The 17,304-nt window shown below is 51.7% G+C and overlaps 6 protein-coding genes across 6 annotated transcripts; 1 reads left to right on the top strand and 5 right to left on the bottom strand.

Annotated features, from left to right (window-relative positions):
* Positions 1-1,677: 1,677 nt before the first annotated feature.
* On the bottom strand, positions 1,678-2,166 carry CTRU02_203040 (uncharacterized protein; the record flags this gene model as incomplete). The annotated part of the gene is made up of 2 exons (XM_036731375.1): positions 1,678-1,924; positions 2,000-2,166. 2 exons carry the CDS (start codon positions 2,164-2,166, stop codon positions 1,678-1,680), a joined length of 414 nt encoding a protein of 137 aa, XP_036576810.1.
* Positions 2,167-4,382: 2,216 nt separating this feature from the next.
* CTRU02_203039 (uncharacterized protein) lies at positions 4,383-5,704 on the bottom strand (the record flags this gene model as incomplete). Its single annotated transcript, XM_070204131.1, has 2 exons — positions 4,383-4,849; positions 4,873-5,704. The coding sequence occupies 2 exons, from the start codon at positions 5,702-5,704 to the stop codon at positions 4,383-4,385; spliced, it is 1,299 nt and encodes a 432-aa protein (XP_070061894.1).
* Positions 5,705-6,560: 856 nt separating this feature from the next.
* CTRU02_203038 (major facilitator superfamily transporter) lies at positions 6,561-8,260 on the bottom strand (the record flags this gene model as incomplete). The annotated part of the gene is made up of 3 exons (XM_036731377.1): positions 6,561-7,742; positions 7,797-7,811; positions 7,862-8,260. The coding sequence occupies 3 exons, from the start codon at positions 8,258-8,260 to the stop codon at positions 6,561-6,563; spliced, it is 1,596 nt and encodes a 531-aa protein (XP_036576812.1).
* Positions 8,261-8,580: 320 nt separating this feature from the next.
* Positions 8,581-9,849, top strand: CTRU02_203037 (uncharacterized protein; the record flags this gene model as incomplete). Its single annotated transcript, XM_036731378.1, has 1 exon — positions 8,581-9,849. The coding sequence occupies one exon, from the start codon at positions 8,581-8,583 to the stop codon at positions 9,847-9,849; it is 1,269 nt and encodes a 422-aa protein (XP_036576813.1).
* A 1,438-nt stretch (positions 9,850-11,287) lies between these two features.
* On the bottom strand, positions 11,288-12,220 carry CTRU02_203036 (glycosyl hydrolase family 61; the record flags this gene model as incomplete). The annotated part of the gene is made up of 1 exon (XM_036731379.1): positions 11,288-12,220. The coding sequence occupies one exon, from the start codon at positions 12,218-12,220 to the stop codon at positions 11,288-11,290; it is 933 nt and encodes a 310-aa protein (XP_036576814.1).
* A 2,317-nt stretch (positions 12,221-14,537) lies between these two features.
* Positions 14,538-16,154, bottom strand: CTRU02_203035 (3-oxoadipate enol-lactonase 2; the record flags this gene model as incomplete). The annotated part of the gene is made up of 1 exon (XM_036731380.1): positions 14,538-16,154. One exon carries the CDS (start codon positions 16,152-16,154, stop codon positions 14,538-14,540), a length of 1,617 nt encoding a protein of 538 aa, XP_036576815.1.
* Positions 16,155-17,304: the final 1,150 nt, after the last annotated feature.

Genomic DNA, 17,304 nt, shown 5'->3' with positions numbered 1-17,304 from the left:
ATAACGCTAGCTAGGCTCCATATGAGCCCCTCACGTTTATTTCGATCCAAAAAACGGGTCTCCGTATCCCCATATGAACAGAGTTGCGCTCACCTACCGCCAGATTCATGCCGCCAAGGGGGAAACATCGAAGCTATGGCCAGGAATGGCCGCACGTATGAAGAGCATCGTGTTCATCCAAGGTTCCAAATACCATATACCATCAGGTAAAATCCTTCCTGCCCCGAGCTTCCAGCCATCTCAAGTCCCACCCAGAGTCGCGGGTATCGACGCAAGGAGACGGGAATTTCCATCTCCCTCGTGCTCTTCGTCGTAGTTTCTTTTAGGAGATTTCACATGCGTTGGATGCACTAAAATACGTCACATGCTGTACGTTTACGCCTCTATTTGCCTCTCGAGTTTGTGGCTGAGTGATTGCATGGTGTGATTATATGTACGTTTGTGACATTTATAAGCCCCAAACAGGAGCTTACGCAGGGGAGAAGACTAGGTAGAATCAGACGCAGGAACAGGACTCTCGGAACGAGGCGGCACATCCAAACTGTTTTTTCTCTGCAAGCTGCACCCCGCGTTTGAACATGAGGGGGTGATATGGATCATGAGGCCGGGAGTACGCCTCAGAATATTATCAGCGCGGTTGGAGACCAAAAGTTTTGCTGTGACACGCATCAGATCAAGCGCGCCGAGTGCGTCTCCATAGTCACGGGACTAGGGACGACAAAAGCATTTTCAATCTCTCTGCTGCGCTTCTACTCACACGATGGTATGTATGCAGGGCCTCCTCACTCCCAACAGTGGCGGGGGTGTCCTTGAGCACGCGAACTAGCCGGCCGTGCCCGACCTCTTGGTCGGTTGGAGACCAACATAGGGCCAATCCTGCCAGGGGCAAACGCGAGGGTGGCTCGACCTGCACCGAGATTGCTTGTCGTCGAAACATATTAGGGCCGTCCGTGCTCCTGCTTCTGCAGAGTGAGTAGTAGGCCTCACAACCTACCGGGCCCCCAAGAAATGAGTCAAGGCGATTTGTGTGCACGGCGAATTTCCGGGGCATGGGAGGAGAGGTCCGGCGGTAAGCCGTTGGATTATTGAGGATTCATTTGAAGCAGGGCAAGATTTTTGAAGAAAACAATCCCAGCCTGTTATTATCCCTCCTCATATAATGCCATACTGCCAGTGGTGTATGTCTTCTGATGACAAACAGGCTACACGGCAAGGTAAGCTCATTTTGAGGGCACTTCAAGGCTCATTTGACAAAATTATTATAACTCAGATTTTCTTTTTGTTACAGCCTGCAAACTATGGCTCATTAACCACTTTAATTGACACTAGATACGTTAAGTCGTTTCGTAGGAGATGCTTGGTAAAGAGCTGACACCAAAAGCCTAATTATGCATTATGACGCCTAAAAGCACGTCTTAACTCGTCATCTGTTCGCATTTCATCTCAAATAGTTGAAATCACACAATAGCTACCTTTCAAGCGAACACATATCCAGGAGGCAAGAGAAATGAAAAACCCGACATCACTTTCAAAAAAAGGCAAGTTCATTATTACTATGAAAACGCTTGAAGCTACCACACTCCTCAAGGTATTAGTAAAGGTCCTGAAAATAGGACGATGCAACACCAAAATACGACCATAATCCTCTAGAATTACAATACCCATCCTTAATATCCGTCAATTTGAAGCGGAAAACCCCAGGTCTGCCAAGATTCCAAGCATCCGCAACTGCCCTGCCTTTTCCGCGTCCTCAGCTGACGCATTTGGGGTTGTCGCGACGAACAGGGGCGGACGGAGGTTTCTTTCAGAAGGCGACGTGGGGTCAATAAACCGGCCAATGGAGTACCCCGGGTCCGATGCAACCGGAATTATGGGGCGGTCGGCGGATTGTGTTGGGACGAGGGGCGGTGTTGTGGGAGGTCTTCTGCAGACAATGTTAATCGAAAATCTTGTTTGTAAGGCAAGCTAAATCGGTAAGATGACTTCAGGGTGTACGTACTGGGCGTTGAAACCGCGAACCGCAGCTGTGGACGAGGTCGCCATGTTGAACACTTTGTAGACTAAATTTCCCAATTGACAATCATGCCTTGTTTGGGCCGACGGTACTAGCAACCGTAAGCAAGCTGTGGCTTGCCTGGTATGTCGGAAGGCCGAAGTGGGTGGCATCCAGTTGCTCGAGGCGGGATAAGTGGGTCTTCCGGCCCGGAGGATATCCAAGATCACCGGGTATGTAAGGGAGCGGGGAAACCCAAGAGGTATGATGTCAAAGGCGTTTGGATGGAAGCTGAAAAGGCAAATACGATGAGCTCAAATGAAACTGGCCGCGAGGATCGAGCCAAAGAGGCATGAGCTGCGTTTTGTAGTTCGTCATTGAGGAACATCATCCATGGTGAACTGGAGAGGGGGTGTCTTGTCGAGGGTGGGAGGGCAGCCATATTTGGCCAGTCAACCAGTCAACCAGTCAACCCTGGGAGGGAGCCTTGCGCTAAGGGATGCCTTCTCCTCAACGGCAAGCATTAAACTTGGTGATGGCGGCAATTATCATGGGCATCGAACCCAGTGACGTGATGTCCCGTTCCACGCTGTTGCCCTCAGAGTAGTCCGAGACGCTCGCTCTAGAACCCAAGTCATCGTGAGACAGGTCGCGAACTGCTCAAGAAGGAGAACAATGTCACAAAAGACACGGTCAATTGTGTCCGGCAAGGCGACTGGGTAGGGGTTTCGAGGTCACCCGCTCCTTTCAGTCCGGAAACCCATACGACGATCGAAGGCTGCCTCGGTGGGCCAGACGCTGCCATGGATGGGGAAATCTGACGACGGGACAACCATCATGTTGCCGCGGCGCAACACCTGACTCGAACCCTGGGACTTGCGTCTTCATTGAGGCATGTCTGGGGAGCCACGTCCGGGTATCTGCAGTGAGATCCGATAGAGTGGTCGAGTCTCTGCTGACAATCTGGAAAAACTATAGGGAAGATAGACAAACTGACATTGAAAGCGCCTACGAAAGACCAAAGAGGCGGTGACGTCACCGCTCTTTTTTGCAGGGGATGACGGAGCTACGTCCGCTGAAAGGGATTTTGGGGGTTGCGATTGAGTGGAAGAACTGCCTGAGAGAAAAAGGGTCCAGGCCGGGCTAGAGTACCCTGGACACTTTACCCCCTTGCACCATCAAAACCCCGGTCCAGTTCCTGTTGGCTGACTTTACTGCTTCCCTCCACCAACCACATGGGGTTTCAGCGTTTATCGACCACATGAACTCGTATGACGTAGGCGGCTCGATCCCATTTTCACGGAGAAAAGGTTTCCCTCCAGGAGTGTAGGGTCCGGTTTGGTGGAGAGAGGGGATATGTCTCCGTCCAATGTTGTGCAGAAGCTCAATAGATGGTGGGAGTAGGGATGCCATTGACTCTCAACAGGCAGTGAAAACGATAGACGACACTCCGTTGAATTACCAATGCCGATATCGCAAACAAATCAATGGGGAAAAGGGCAGATCGACAGAGATGGCATCCTTTTGGAACCGGGAATTGGCAAAAATCCCATCCAAGGCAACCAACTTGCCCATCCAGTCCGCTCATGGCTGGACCCTGAAGGCCGCCAACCAAGGGAGGATAGGCGTCGGTCGGGTGTGTAGCGGGGCACATGGCACCCTAAAATGCCCCCCTAAAACAGCACAGATCAGCGGGAATCTGCTCCCGCCATCACCAGGGGGCCTACCCCCGACCCCTGTGTTTAACAAAACCTCCAGACCTAGACTAGACTTTTTGGCCCTTCATGTTGAACATTTGACAGAGCTATCATCGTACGATTTTCTTTTCTTGCATTCTATCTCGTGAGGCAACCAGACAGCCGTCGAGACTTTTTAGCGTCGCCAAAAATGACGCAAGCGGCGCTTTCAGCTGATGACGTCACGTATTCCTCCACCCTAGCTCTGCTTGCCGCTGCGCCTCCCCCCTTCAACGGGTCCGAAGGATGGGCTGGCGACATTGCATTTGCTCCGAGAAGCATTCTGTTTGAGTGGCAAGAAACGAGGCAAACTTTCATCAGGACGCAAGCCTGGCCTTCTACTTGAGCAACTTCACTTGCAGAGATCCGGATGGCAGAAGACAGAATCACTCCAGCATGACAGTATCCACGAACCCTGCAGCTATCCCATACAGCAAATCGCAGGTCACATCATCTCAGCCCCTAAAAAAACGTTTGCTATCATTACTATGTATTGTGTGTCTAGGGGTACACGGGTCGGTGCTGTGGTTGTCGATTGGTCGACATCATATTATAGGGCAATTAGAAGGAAGCCCCTGTTGCTAGGCTCCCACAATCATGGGCATCGCCCTCGCCATTAATCCCTCCCTTTCATTCTTCCTGACATGCCATTGCTAAGAACTTCTTCTGAAGCTGAAGCTGTAGTCCACATCTTGGCCAAAGACAAAAGTTGCTCGATTTTCCTCGGACCCAGGCAGACGTGAGGATGAAGGCGAATCCGCCGGCTCTGAAGGCTTGGCAAGCACTGCATAACTGTGACCGTCGCTCTTCAGACTTGATGATTTTCTCCTTCCGATATGTTGCATTTTTGTGGCCGAAGAATGACTCTTTTTCGCGATTTCGTCCTTGTCGTTGACCCATTCACAGGCCAGAACGCCGAAGTCGACATCCTGGGGGTGTGTGTGCTTGCTGAGCTTGCTGTTGGTTGCGTGCTGGATGAATCTCTTACGGATCCAGGACAGGGTGTCAAACACTTTAGACTTGACGTTCCAGTTATCTTGATCTGCTTCCACGAACAACCTGCCATTGCTCTTATATTTTCTCGGTCGAAATTCTATCACAAACGTCAGCAGAATACCTTGTTTGGGTCAAGAGACCACCTACGTTTGCCTGTTTTGTCTCTTGAACCTGGTGTCGAGCCATCAACAGACATAGTAGCCACCGGCTCATCGCCATCAAACGACTCGATTCTCTCGCACTTTGGCAGTATTAGGTAATCGATAAAGTAAAAGGCCTCAAGGTTTGGGAGGTGCCGGGTGAGAAAGTCGCACAAGTGGAGCGGATATGTCTTCCTGTGACTTCCGTGATGACGATTCCCACAGCTTGGGCAGCTAAAGAGGGGGTTTTGGACCTCCCATTGGTGACAATATGGTACAGCAACGCGTTTGATGTTTTCCAACTCTTCACATCGAATATTCACAAGCAGGCGACATCCTCTGCGGAAAGTGTAGGCGTGAAGGTAGTCCAGGCAAACAACATCGGAGGAGGATCCCAGAGCCACAACAGTGCCGTTTTTCAACCGAAGGCATCCACGTTGGCTGGTGAGTCGTTGTACCACCGCCCGGGCTTCCGAGCAGGTGGCAGAAAGCTTGCTCAGTGTTTCGTTGCGGGTAACATAATTGGATATGTTGGCCTTTGGCGTCGCGTACTTTGGCTGTAGAGTGGTATCCCAAAGTGAGGTAGGTATCGTCTCTTTTGAAAAGTCCGGTGCAGCATTCTCGTCGCCGCCATCATCATCGTCATTCAGGAAGTTCATCATCATCGCCGGTGCAGGCCAACGGATGATGGGAAAGTCGGTGTCGAGGCGAAGGAAGTGCATTCCAGGCTCGAGGACTGCGTCCTCCCATATTTGCTGTCGGATCTCTGGGGGCAGTCTCGGGAAAGGTTCGAAAGAGCGAACAGCAGATGGTATGTCGAATTTGATAGGGGATGTCATTGTAGGCGATTCCGTGAACCGGACCATTGCGTCTTGACGGTAGGATTTATCGAGAAGTGAAAGAATGGCAAATACGGGCCGGAAATACTATGATCGGTGAAGGATGGAGTTGAGGGTGAAATTGGCATCGAATGAGAAAATGGAAATCCAATTGACTGAGGAGTTCTCGATGGGCACAGCGGAACCATACCTTCTGCTACCGTCGATCCATATGCTCAAATGGGTGTGGTGAATTAGATGCGTGTAGACTCAATTGTCCTGGGCGTGGTCAGATGGAAAGGAATGAAAAGCATCCTCCTTTGTCGATTTATTATTAGAAAGAATTGTTCAGGAAAAGTGTTGCTGGCGCGAAAAGAATTTTCAACAGGGTGCCGAGTTGAAGGACTCTCGGGACCGGCGAAGCTTACGTTGAAATTGAGCAAGTAGGGAAGGTCTCTTTGAAAGAGGAAATTCATCGCTACTGCCAAAACTTTCTGGTCAGGTGGTTATTCAAAGAAGGAAAGGGCGGGGTTGGTGAAGAAAGAGGGAAAGAACGGTTAGTTTGATTGTGACTGCCTTTTTGATTGCATTTGAGAAACACAGCCACAGTATCCGAAATAGCAGGAACATTATCTAATGTTCTCACTTTCCACTCCTAATTTTAGGAACCTGGATACTCACATATTCCAGGCTACTCTTGAGGCGTCGCTGTCAAGCTTATATCTCACTTCGAACTCGATTTTGGTTCAAATGCCATCCAACCGCATGATAACCGGACTTCGTATGAAGATGTCCATTCAAGATATCTTCTACAGAGTTCGACTTCCGCTTTGAAAGAGACAACATCTCCGCTTGCCTTGTATCTCTAGTCCATCCTCTATTTCGACCGAGAGAATAGCCTCGATATCCAGTGCAATCCCGCCAAAATGTCATTCCCAATAGGTTCTTTATTCCTCCTCGCTTCTTCAAGCCCACCCTTCCGATACCCTCCCGGGAAGCACACCCACAAGGCGAGAAGTACCACAAGAACTGCTAAAGCAATGGGTTGCAGTACCCAAACGCCCTTGCTATTCGCGATGGCCCCGACTCCGAACGGAATGATGGCGCCACCAGCGCCACCAAAAGCAGCAGCAAACCCAATGACACTGACATGGTTGTCGCTAGGTAGGAGCTTCGCGGCTGCGACAATTGCAGCTGGGAATAATGGACCCAAGAAGAAGCCGAGAAATGTGACGAAGATGACCGAAGCCACAAAATTTGGCACGAGCCAATACAATAGCTGCAAAATCACGGACAAAAACACGTAGATGGCGATGGCACGCTTCTCTCCTACCCGCCCGGTAACGAAGCCCAGTACAAGACGCCCGAGGGTCAGCCCCAACCAGAAGAGCACGGTGGTGATGCCAGCGAGGAACGGCTCAGCGTGCCTTACCCGCAGCATAAATGTCACAATCCAGCCGCCTAGCGCAACTTCGACGCCCACGTACGCAAGAAGATAAAATGCAAGAAGCCATGTTATCGGCTTACGTATCACAGCCGCTGTTGAGGTGTGGTTGGCACCATCCGTCGAGGATGGATGCTTCTCCCTGTGGACTTTTCCCGTTGCTGTCCAGAAAGCGGCTGTTGTGAGAAAGAAAGTGAAACCGGTCATGGAAGTCATCACGTAGTAAAAGGTGTACCATTGCATGTTGGCCTTGGTAACCATGGCGGACGCGATGAGAGGTCCGACTGCAGCCCCTAGGCCATACGCGCCGTGGAGGAAACCGAGAAGTTCGTTGGAATTTTGCATGTTGCCGATCCAGGCGTTCCAGCCGCTATCCTCGAGACCGTTGCCATATCCAGCGATTAAGAGGGCAAATGGTAAGACAGGGTAAGGTGGGTGCAACGCCAGAGGAAGGAAGCCGAGGGTTCGCCCGAGGGGCCCAATAATGGCGATTCCTCGCTGGCCGAGTTTGTGATGGATGAAGTTATTCGACAAGGCGGCTATTATGTATCCGACAAACGGCGACAGAAACAACAGGGACACGATGGTATATGAGATTTTGTAGTAAGTCTCAATCTATGAATTAGTTAGCGACGGCGATGGATCTTACTGCATGAACGTGTTTCTCACGTATGGAAGCAATGCCTGTTAATCCGTCAGCTACAATCTAGCGTCTAAGATTTTAGGAGCCTCACGCCAATCGCACCATCATTCATTCCCATCACAATAAAACTATACAAAGTGACGAGGTAACGAAACGCATTCGTGCGGGTTTCATTCCATTTTTCAAGAGGAGGTTCCTCCGTTTGGCTGGAATTTACGTCTTGTTTCTCGTTCGCCTCCATCGGATACAGCAGATGTTGACTATCGTAACAACTGCCGGGTTGCAACGTAGGAGAACAACGTGTTGGTGCAAGAACCAAGGTTGAGAATCCAGAGCAGAACGGGCAGATCTGCTCGTGTTGGCAGAACAAAAGTATTCTGTTGAGGTCACGCGGCGCGATCGACGAGACTTCATGACCGAAGCGGATGAGGGGTTGCGGTTGCGAAGGGGCCGGATTGGCTAGCTGGTGCAGCAATCGGAGCAGCACCATCCCGCACCCACCTCGAAACCTACAAAGGGTCGGGTACCTTAACCTTCAAAAATGGTGCGACGAATAGCCATGAACCTAACCTAATGCCATGGCGTAAGCAATTGGCTGAGGCGGTGTAAAATAACGCCATGTGAACCCGCGGCCCGGCTTCCCGCCCGCTACGGATCCGAGCCGGAGCCGAAGTGGAACTAGTTGCTGAGAAAGCCTCCGAACGCCTCAGGCGGGGAGAAGCCTCCGAATGCGTCTGCTGATAGTATTTCAATTTCCGAACGAGGCTGATTTCATCAAAAGCGTAGTGAACTGAACAACACGCGACAGACATGACTTTTCTGACCCATCCGAACCAGAAGCGATTAGCTTGCGAGCGATGCCGGCGGCAAAAGCTGCGATGTTCCCGCCTGGACGCTGACGAGGCACGTTGTTCGCGATGTGCGAGGTTGGGTTTCTCTTGCGTTGCTGGTCAGCAGCGACGGATCGGCCGGCCTTCGCGAGGCAAGCCCAAGGAGACGCCGGCCTCAAATAATGATAGCGACGATCCGATGAATACTTCAACAGACAAACAGATCCAGACTGAGACTCCCGATAGCCTATTTAATGATTTCACAATAACAGAGGAGTCATCTGCGGCAACATCACAAGCTACGGCGGCGATGCTAGGAGATGAAGTTGACGATGATGCACTCCTCGGTGACTTTTCATGGGGTGAAACGGCGCTGGATTTTGACGCTGTCGAGAATATTACTGAGTCGCCGGGTGCCAACATCGCGCAGCGGCTGGTTATAAGCCCCGACATTCAACACAAAGCGATGGTCAAGCTATCGAAAATCAACGTTGAACTCCACTCCCATATGTCCAAGGTCAATCTCCACAGAGACAGCCTTGACCTGTGCTCGTTTATCTGCGCGAAACCCATCTTGAGCGTTGCCAACGTCACTGTTGCCGAGCTCGCTCTGATCTTGTTCCAGGATTTCGTTAGGGTTGTCTCGTCTCTGGGCAAAGAAATCAGGAGCTCGGAAGATTTGTTAACCCTGAAAAACAACCGCACTCTTCCGCCTTTGTCATGGGATGCATGCAGCGAGGTGCCGGCCACGTTCGACTTAATCATGCTCCCAGATGACAACCCACTACAACTACCTGTTGCACATTCCGCCAGGCCTATTGCAACAGAGGTAGTCGATGCACCTCTCGCTTTAGTAATTACAAGCTGCTACATTCAGATTATCCAACTGTTCGAGGTCATCTGCTTGCACATCCACAGAAGACTCGAGTCCCTGGCAGAAGACCCGTTAATGCCGATTGAGGGTCTCAAGTTTGGCGCATTCTCCATTGGAGACGGCAACCTTCAGGGAGTTATCTTCACCCAGATCATCACCAGCTTGCTGGACACGTCAGAACGCCTGCTTGGCCTGTCAACAACCACGCATCACACTCTATCGCACGCCGCAGTCATGTCCGCGCAGCAGGGAGCTATTCTTCGTGACCAACTTCGTCCAGCCGGGCTTGGCTATGTGATGCGGTCGGAGAAGCTGAGGGGTGATATTGAATACATGAGGAGGTGTCTGACGGAGGCTTCCGGTGTAGCAGTATGAGGCTTCTAATATTGTGGGAGCGTTGGGAATGGCCAGTAGATTTGAGAATATCCATGAGCTGATCATGGATGAAAGTAGCATGGTCCCTAGAACAACAACGACGGTCTGTTCGTGGTAGTGACATGACCCTCGTCTCCGACCATTTAAGTCGGCCTAGGCAATTATCCATTCACCACAAAGCCGTAAGCCGAGAAACATTAATAAGACATTGCAGTCCTGTTAAGGTAGTTTATCCGCACGTGACTGCGAACATGTGTCCCGTCCTTATGTGATGGCAATCGGTTATACAATGTACGATATGATCGACGTTGATCCATGTATATGCAGTAACACACACTATAGCAGCATCCTCGCAAGCTCGGACGACAACAGTTATAATATTGACAAGGAAAAAAAAAACAAGTAGGGAACAACGCGTAGTTCCGACCCGGATACGACAGCCGAGTCATTCGCACGAAACGAAACAATCAACAGCTTAACAACGACCTCCTCCGCCCCTTCCCCCCTACAATCACACAATCAGCCCTGTGCCGACACAACCGTTGAGAAACCAGACACGGCACGACAAGAAGCGAGTCACCCTGTAAACCCGCCCGGCTACACTTTCTACAGCTGTCGTTCAACCCCAGAATTCTAGCCAGATTTGAAGGCCACACGGCAATCACGCGCCGAGGGGAAGGGGAAGTGCATGACCACGGATAAAGTCCACGTCAACCGGTGGCGCGTAAGGGGGGCGGGCATATTTCCACCCCCGCGGCAGTTTCGTTCCATTTACAGCTCTTTCGACCTCAAATCTGCTCAAACCAGCTCCACCACACGTGGTCCAGCAAAAAGTACTTATATGATTGACATGGACGCTCACCCCCTCCTGTTCTGCAAGAAAAGTTTACCAAGTTTGCTCTGGAACACCCATCGTTTGGAAACGACTCTTCTGGACGGCTGACACTTTGACAGGAGCACACACACTCGAGAAGAAGAAGAAGAAACCTGTTTTTGACTCTTACACTTCGCTTATACACTTTTCAACGCCCAGGTTGAATTACGCCCGTTTGTGTTTGTGCCTGGCACGTTCCTATTCCAAAACTCAAAACGGTCACATTTGAATGACTGACTCATATCTCATTCATCCGTTGATCACAACACTCACAATCACAAGCATTTCAAATGAGAGACATTTATGAACAGTTTGTACATTGCTAATCTTAAAAACAACCAGCGACGGGAGGGGAAGAAAAAAGGATTCCCGCGCCAGATTGCCAGAGGTCGGCTAAAAAAAAGGGGGGGTGTGGTTGCTTGCAGCGATATATACACCGGGTATAAATCTATTTACATGTAAGGCGAGAAACGAACAAAGCTCATTCATGGTATGTTTTTTTCGGAATATTTCCTTTCATTTCCATCAGGTTTTTACCATCAAACCATAGCGACTCTTCCCTGCTTAGTGCTTGAAGAGGTCACGGGCGTGGCGGCGGAGCTTCTTGGAAGCGCAGCCGTCGTCATCGCCAGAGTCGGCGACAGCGGTCGCGGAAGCAGAGGCGGTAGGGACGGCGGGGGTGGTGCCGTTGATGGGGGTGGTGGGGGTAGCACCAGAGCCAGAGCCGGAACCAGAGCCAGAGCCAGAGCCAGAGCCGCCGAACAGAGCAGGGCCGGGGATCTCGTAGGACTCGAGGGTGGTGTAGGGGTTGAAGAGGATGCCGGCGTCAGTGGACTTGTACAGGGCGGTGCCGAGGGTACCCTCGGGGTTGGCGGAACCGGAGCCAGTGATCTCGACGTTGATGCACTGGGGGTAGTTCTGGGCACCGTTCTCGGAGCCGGCGCCGTGCATGGCGATGATCTCGTGGCGGAGGACGTAGTTGCCGGCGGCCAGGGAGGAGGGGATGGTGGCGGACCAGGTGTTGTTGTTCTTGATCAGGGTGGTGGCAGCCCACTCCTGGGTGGACAGGTTGATGCCGGCCTCATCGATCTTGACCCACTTGAGGGAGGCAGGGTCGGCGGCGGAGCACTCGCCAGTGCACTTGGCGGCGTAGGTCAGGACGGGGCCAATGTGAGACTCGGGCCAGGCGGACCAGTGGAAGTCGACCTTGCTGCCGGCGGCGACCTTGACGGAGGAGGCACCGGGAGCACCGTTCTTGTGGCAGTTGATGTCGACCTTGCCGTAGTCGGCAGGGGCAACGAAGCCGTTGTCGAGGTTCTCAGCAGACCAGGCGGCGATGGAGGGAGGGGTACCGCCGTTCTTCTTGAGGTAGTAGTAGTCGAGCTTGTAACCCTCGACGTAGGCACCGTCGATGGTGTAGCCGGTGACAGTACCGTGGGCAAGAGCGCTAGCGGCGAAAGCGCCAACAAGGGCGACGGTGTTCTTGAAGGAAGGCATTTTGTTTGGATGAAAAAACGGTTGGATTTCCTGAAAAAAGGAGGAGGGTTTGAAAGAATGAGCTTGTTGTTCGAAGAGGATGTAAAAGTGGTTTGCAAAAGAATGTCCCAGCTTCACACAGTGAAGAACTGACGGTTGATGATGAAAAAAGAATGAAAGTGGTAAGAAACCAAAGAGTGTGCGACCTTGCAATGTTGGATGCTGAACAGGAAGAAAACAGAGTTTATGGCGAGGGCGTCGTCTCTGTATTTATCTCATCGAGCTCGCCATGGGAAAAGGCACACACCACACACCCCTTTCCAACTTTCTCTCAACCTTCCAACACCTTTCAGGCAATCATGGCTGAGCCGCCCTCACCCTGGAAGACACAGACGGTGGAGATGAAGAAACTTCATAAGACCGAAACACCAATATGCAAACCGGAGTGGTGGAATTTTGGGGTGTGGCACCCGGTCAAGTCCGGGGGACCATCACCGCACGCGGATGGAACATCCGATTTGGAAGGGCAGCCGGTCTGGAAAAGATGAGATGGACTCTTGATCCACTGTTGTTGACCGCGTTGCGGCGTCTACGCCTGGGTCCAGCACGCTCCGTTCAGGTTCCTCTGCCACCATCGCAACGGAGATCACTAGTGTGACCCAGGGGCTAGAACCAGGATCGCAACAGGGATCGAGCGCCACAGGGAAGGTGACGGTCATGATGGAGTTGTTATCATGGGTTCGGATGGTATGTTGGCTATTACATTTGCTCTCCCCCCAATGCGGCGTCCCAGCTCTCAACAGGGGGTCCCGTAGGGGACATGGTGGACAAACAAGTCACGAACCTGGTCCTCGTACAGCATGGCCAACCATAAGCGAGGGCCTGAAAAGAGCCAAGAGATAGAGTGTTAGTCAGAAATGCCTGAGGTTTATGACTTGCAAACTTGCCGTTTACAGTAGCACACAGCAACATACCGGAACTTCAGACATGGCGCGTGTATGAAACGGACCCTCCTAGCGCCCTTAATATGGTAAGGTAGATCATTATTGTAGATGCATGTGCCCCGTACCCCACCCTACAGCCGCTAGGCCAGTGCGTGATTGATTGCGTGTGCGGAACAAGATGCTTACGCCAAGGGGCATATACCCGTTACTGTCACTATCCTGCCCACGCCAGTGCCTCGCCCTTTTTTTTTTTTTTCTTTTTTTTGGCCTGTAACCATGTCAGCTCACTGCTCTAGCATCGAAAGTATTTACCTCCTCTTTACTTTCTTCTTCCTTAGTGTCAAGCAGTTGGTGACGATATTCGATACCCGTTTGTGCCGTGCCGTTACCCATTTACCCACCTAATTCTTCTTCCCAACCATTCATCAACTGACCAACGAAGAAGAATAAGTCTCAGTTCGGTCCAACACCGTGATGAAGGTGTGGTGCTGGACTCCATATTCCGTTACCCCTGGATTATTGATCCACACTTGCCGCCCACGTTTTTAATGGTTTTTTTTTTTTTCTCTTTCCCGTTATTGTTCCCCTTTCCATGGGCCCCGGTAATTATTGATATTCTATCGGGCAATTCCTTGCGTCAATGCTGTAGTCGAGATGAACACGACAGCCGCCAAACCGTTTCTTCTTTATGCGCCGAGACTTGGTCAATTGTGATTTTCATCTCATCATCCCTTCAGCGTCTCGTCCGAGGGCACTTTCGATGAAACGGGCCTGCATTCCCGCAGCCAGTCACCGGCGGCTGTTGTTAACCGTCAGTCAGCATTGGATCATCACAACCCAGATAAGACAGACACCCTTCAATCAGGGTGTCAGCTCTCGCGCTGGTCGCTTACAGGTAGCTTTCGGGTTCCCCCATCTTGCCGTGATTCATGGTAGTGTACGAAGTACATGAGGCCACCTCCTGCACCATGCTGGTTGGCGACACCATGCTAGCTGACGGCGTTACTGTGCGACATCCCTGACTGCCACTGCACTTGCAGGGCTGTTGTCGCTTAAACCAAAGTCCCTAACGGCGCAAATCGTAACCCCCTGGCGTTGACTCTTCTGGGGTTAGCACATGTTTTAAATAAACTTCTGTTATCGTCAAGCCTTCCTGACCACGTACGGGCTCGACGCCTGGCCGCTCAACATGATGACAACGGCGGTGTGTATGGGCCTGGGCCGCCCAGGCCTAATCCGCAAGGAACATCTTTGTTCGGTTGGAGAGCCGGCACATCATGGTCGATCGATCACATCACGTTTCCCTCCCACCCACACTTAACAACAGACATTATTTGCAACAAACTCTGAATTGTTTAACCAAACCTGGGATGCGTTCGGCGGTAGTTGCTTTTCTAGAGGAACTCCTGAATTGCTTCCCAAAATGCCGCATGGTCTTCCCACATTGGAAGATGACCAGCGTTGGGCACAATCTTTAATTCGACACCATTTTCGCCCACCAAGCCCTTAAAGCCGTCCATTGCCTTGACGAGGGCGCCTTTGCCGTCACCGTCTCCGACGACGAGCAAGCCCGGCACTTGGCAAGAACTCAATGCCGGCTTGAGGTCATAATCCCACAGCGCCTGGCAACTGTATTTAAAACCGACCACGTCGTTGGTGGCCACCATATCCGTCATTGATTTGACGAGATTCTCCTTTTCCATCGTTGCGGGGTGGAACCACCGACCCACCGTCTGCTGCGCCAGCTTCGCGATGCCAGCTCCACTGTCCTCCTCAGCCACTGCAATGCGGTCCTTCCACGCCTGAGTATTGGCAGCACTCGATGTTACGTTGAAGTCGCACGCGATAAACTTCTTCAACCGATTGGGATATTTGAGTGCAAAGTTGGTAGTGGTTGCACCTCCCATTGATACGCCGATAAGTGCGTGCAGCTTGGGAATGCGGAGAGCGTCGAGGACGGTGCGCAGATCAGACGCCAGCAGATCCAATGTCGCAGGCACTGGGGGATTGGGGATCGCATGCCGACCTCGAGTGTCGTAACGCAAGATGCGCAGATCAGGGCGCTTCTGCTTGATGATTTCAACAAGAGAATCCCACATGTGCAACGACGTCAACAAGGAGTTGCTGAAGGCAACTGTCGGTGCGTCAGGTGAGGGGTTGCCCTCAAGCCTGTAGGGGATGGAAAGGTTGTCCTCTGCCGTGATATATGAGCTGATGACTTCATTGGGTCCAGGAACAGTCTTCGTCTTGCCATCCGGCGAGGTCCAGCTAGCAGTAGAAGCTGGTAGCTTTGCCAAGTTGGACAAATCACGGGGCGCCGGGCCAAAGACGTAGAAGAGCTTGTAGGTGCGGCGGCTCTTGTCCTTGACATACTTGGACACGATCTCGCCGCCCCATTTCGTAGACATGGAAGCCTTGTGCTCAGGACCTCCCAATCCGTTTTGACGAGCGTAGTCGTGGAGGGCAAAGAAGGTCGTCTTGGAACCGGCGCCGTCGCCGAGACTAGAGACCTTGACGACCCTCGTCCTCAGCCAGCCAGGAACCTTGGACAGCATGTCGATGTGCTCCTCCTCGTACCACTTCTTAAGCTCTGCCTCCCCAGACTCGTCGTGAAGAGTGGTCTGAACAGCAACAAGCTCCAGCCCCTCAGCCTCCTTGTCGGAGAGTTGCTCAATTGGCAGGAACAAAGGGGCCTTGCGCTCGATTACCAAGTCGAAGAAGTATCTCGTCACGTCGACCTGGCCAATGGTCTCAGCCTCGCGGGAAGAACGGTTAGCGCGAAGAGTGGTATATGTAGGAGTCTCCAAGTGGGACATGGAGGTAACGTCGTAGGTCGCGAGGAAGGTCGGTTCTTGGCCGTCATTGGCCTGGTATCGCAGGCCGTTGGTGAAGATTTGGGGAAGACGCAGACGGGTTGGGCCGTGCTCGTTGTTGTACCACTCGTGGAACTGCTCGATAGCCAATTCAGGCTTCGGCTGCATAGTAACGTAGAGCATTCCCGGGTTCGCCATTGTGTTTGCTTCAGTACCAATTAATCTGGTGCTTCACCTCAAGCTTGGACAGAAAGGAATTGACGACGAGTATTTAGGAATCGTCGAGAATCTATCTTCAACGGCGACTTCGGTGCGGTTGCTGGAGCGAGAGTGGGGCAAATGACGAACGCGGGGTCAATTTTGGGGGGAGGGTCCTGAGCTTCGGGATGATAGTACGGCACCTGTGGTCATACCAGGTGGTGGGTGCAGTGACAAAGGATAAACTTTCGGCTCAGATGATGGATAAACCTTCCGTTCAATTGGTAGTTGGAGATAAAGTTTCGGTTCAGCTAATCAATCAACGGCCAACCGCCTTATGATTACAGCTAATGATTGGGGTACTGGCGTTAGTGATGTTCTCTGCGGAGGAGGGGCAGCAGAAACCCTGGGTCGCCTGAATAAATATTCAGGACGTGGGCGGAAAAGCATTCTGCCACCACATTTTAGATCGACTAATGCGATTGATGATTTTTCCTGAGAGGTGCAGCGATGTCGGTCGCGTTTTGTATTGAATGCTGACTCGGAAGATGGATTTTTGGCTGCGTCGTGGCGTGGAAAACAAAGATGAGTGGAATTGGAATGCTTCTTTTCTTCTTTTTTGACAATTGATTGTAATCATCGCAGGTCATCTCTTGGCTCAATCTTGGTGTTGTTGCATGTCTAGTTTTGGCCAACTTTAAACGGGTGAGCACATTGAAAAGGGGAAGAAAAGTGCCAAACACAAGGAAATTCAATTGCCCGTGCTCCTTGTACCCTATATTTGACGCTGAGGGAAAGTGCCGTCCGTCCCAGGTAAAGCCTTGCAGTCCCATGTTCTTTCCTGCCATTGCGATTTACTCATCAGGCAAACGGTCCTTCCACAGCCATCATTAGCATTACAGCAATCGAGTGGGCAGGTGCATCTCCGTCAAGGTACGGGTGCTTCTTGCCTCATATCGGAAAGGCACAGCCCAAACCGCCCAAAGGGTGTCGTGCCTTCTGCAGGGGGTTGATTGTTGGTTGGACGGGAGCTCATTTTTATGGGGAAGGTGGATCCTTGTCCCCACATGAAACCGACAGACTAACCTTTTTCAAGCGGTACAGCATCTGAAGCCAGCCTCATCAGCAAGGACAACGCAGATGGACAAAC

This window comes from Colletotrichum truncatum, assembly GCF_014235925.2.
Source record: "Colletotrichum truncatum strain CMES1059 chromosome Unknown Contig_0002, whole genome shotgun sequence".
NCBI classification, from domain to species: domain Eukaryota; kingdom Fungi; phylum Ascomycota; class Sordariomycetes; order Glomerellales; family Glomerellaceae; genus Colletotrichum; species Colletotrichum truncatum.
The sequence above is the reverse complement of the archived record's forward strand: the minus strand, read 5'-3'. Positions and strand labels throughout refer to the sequence as shown.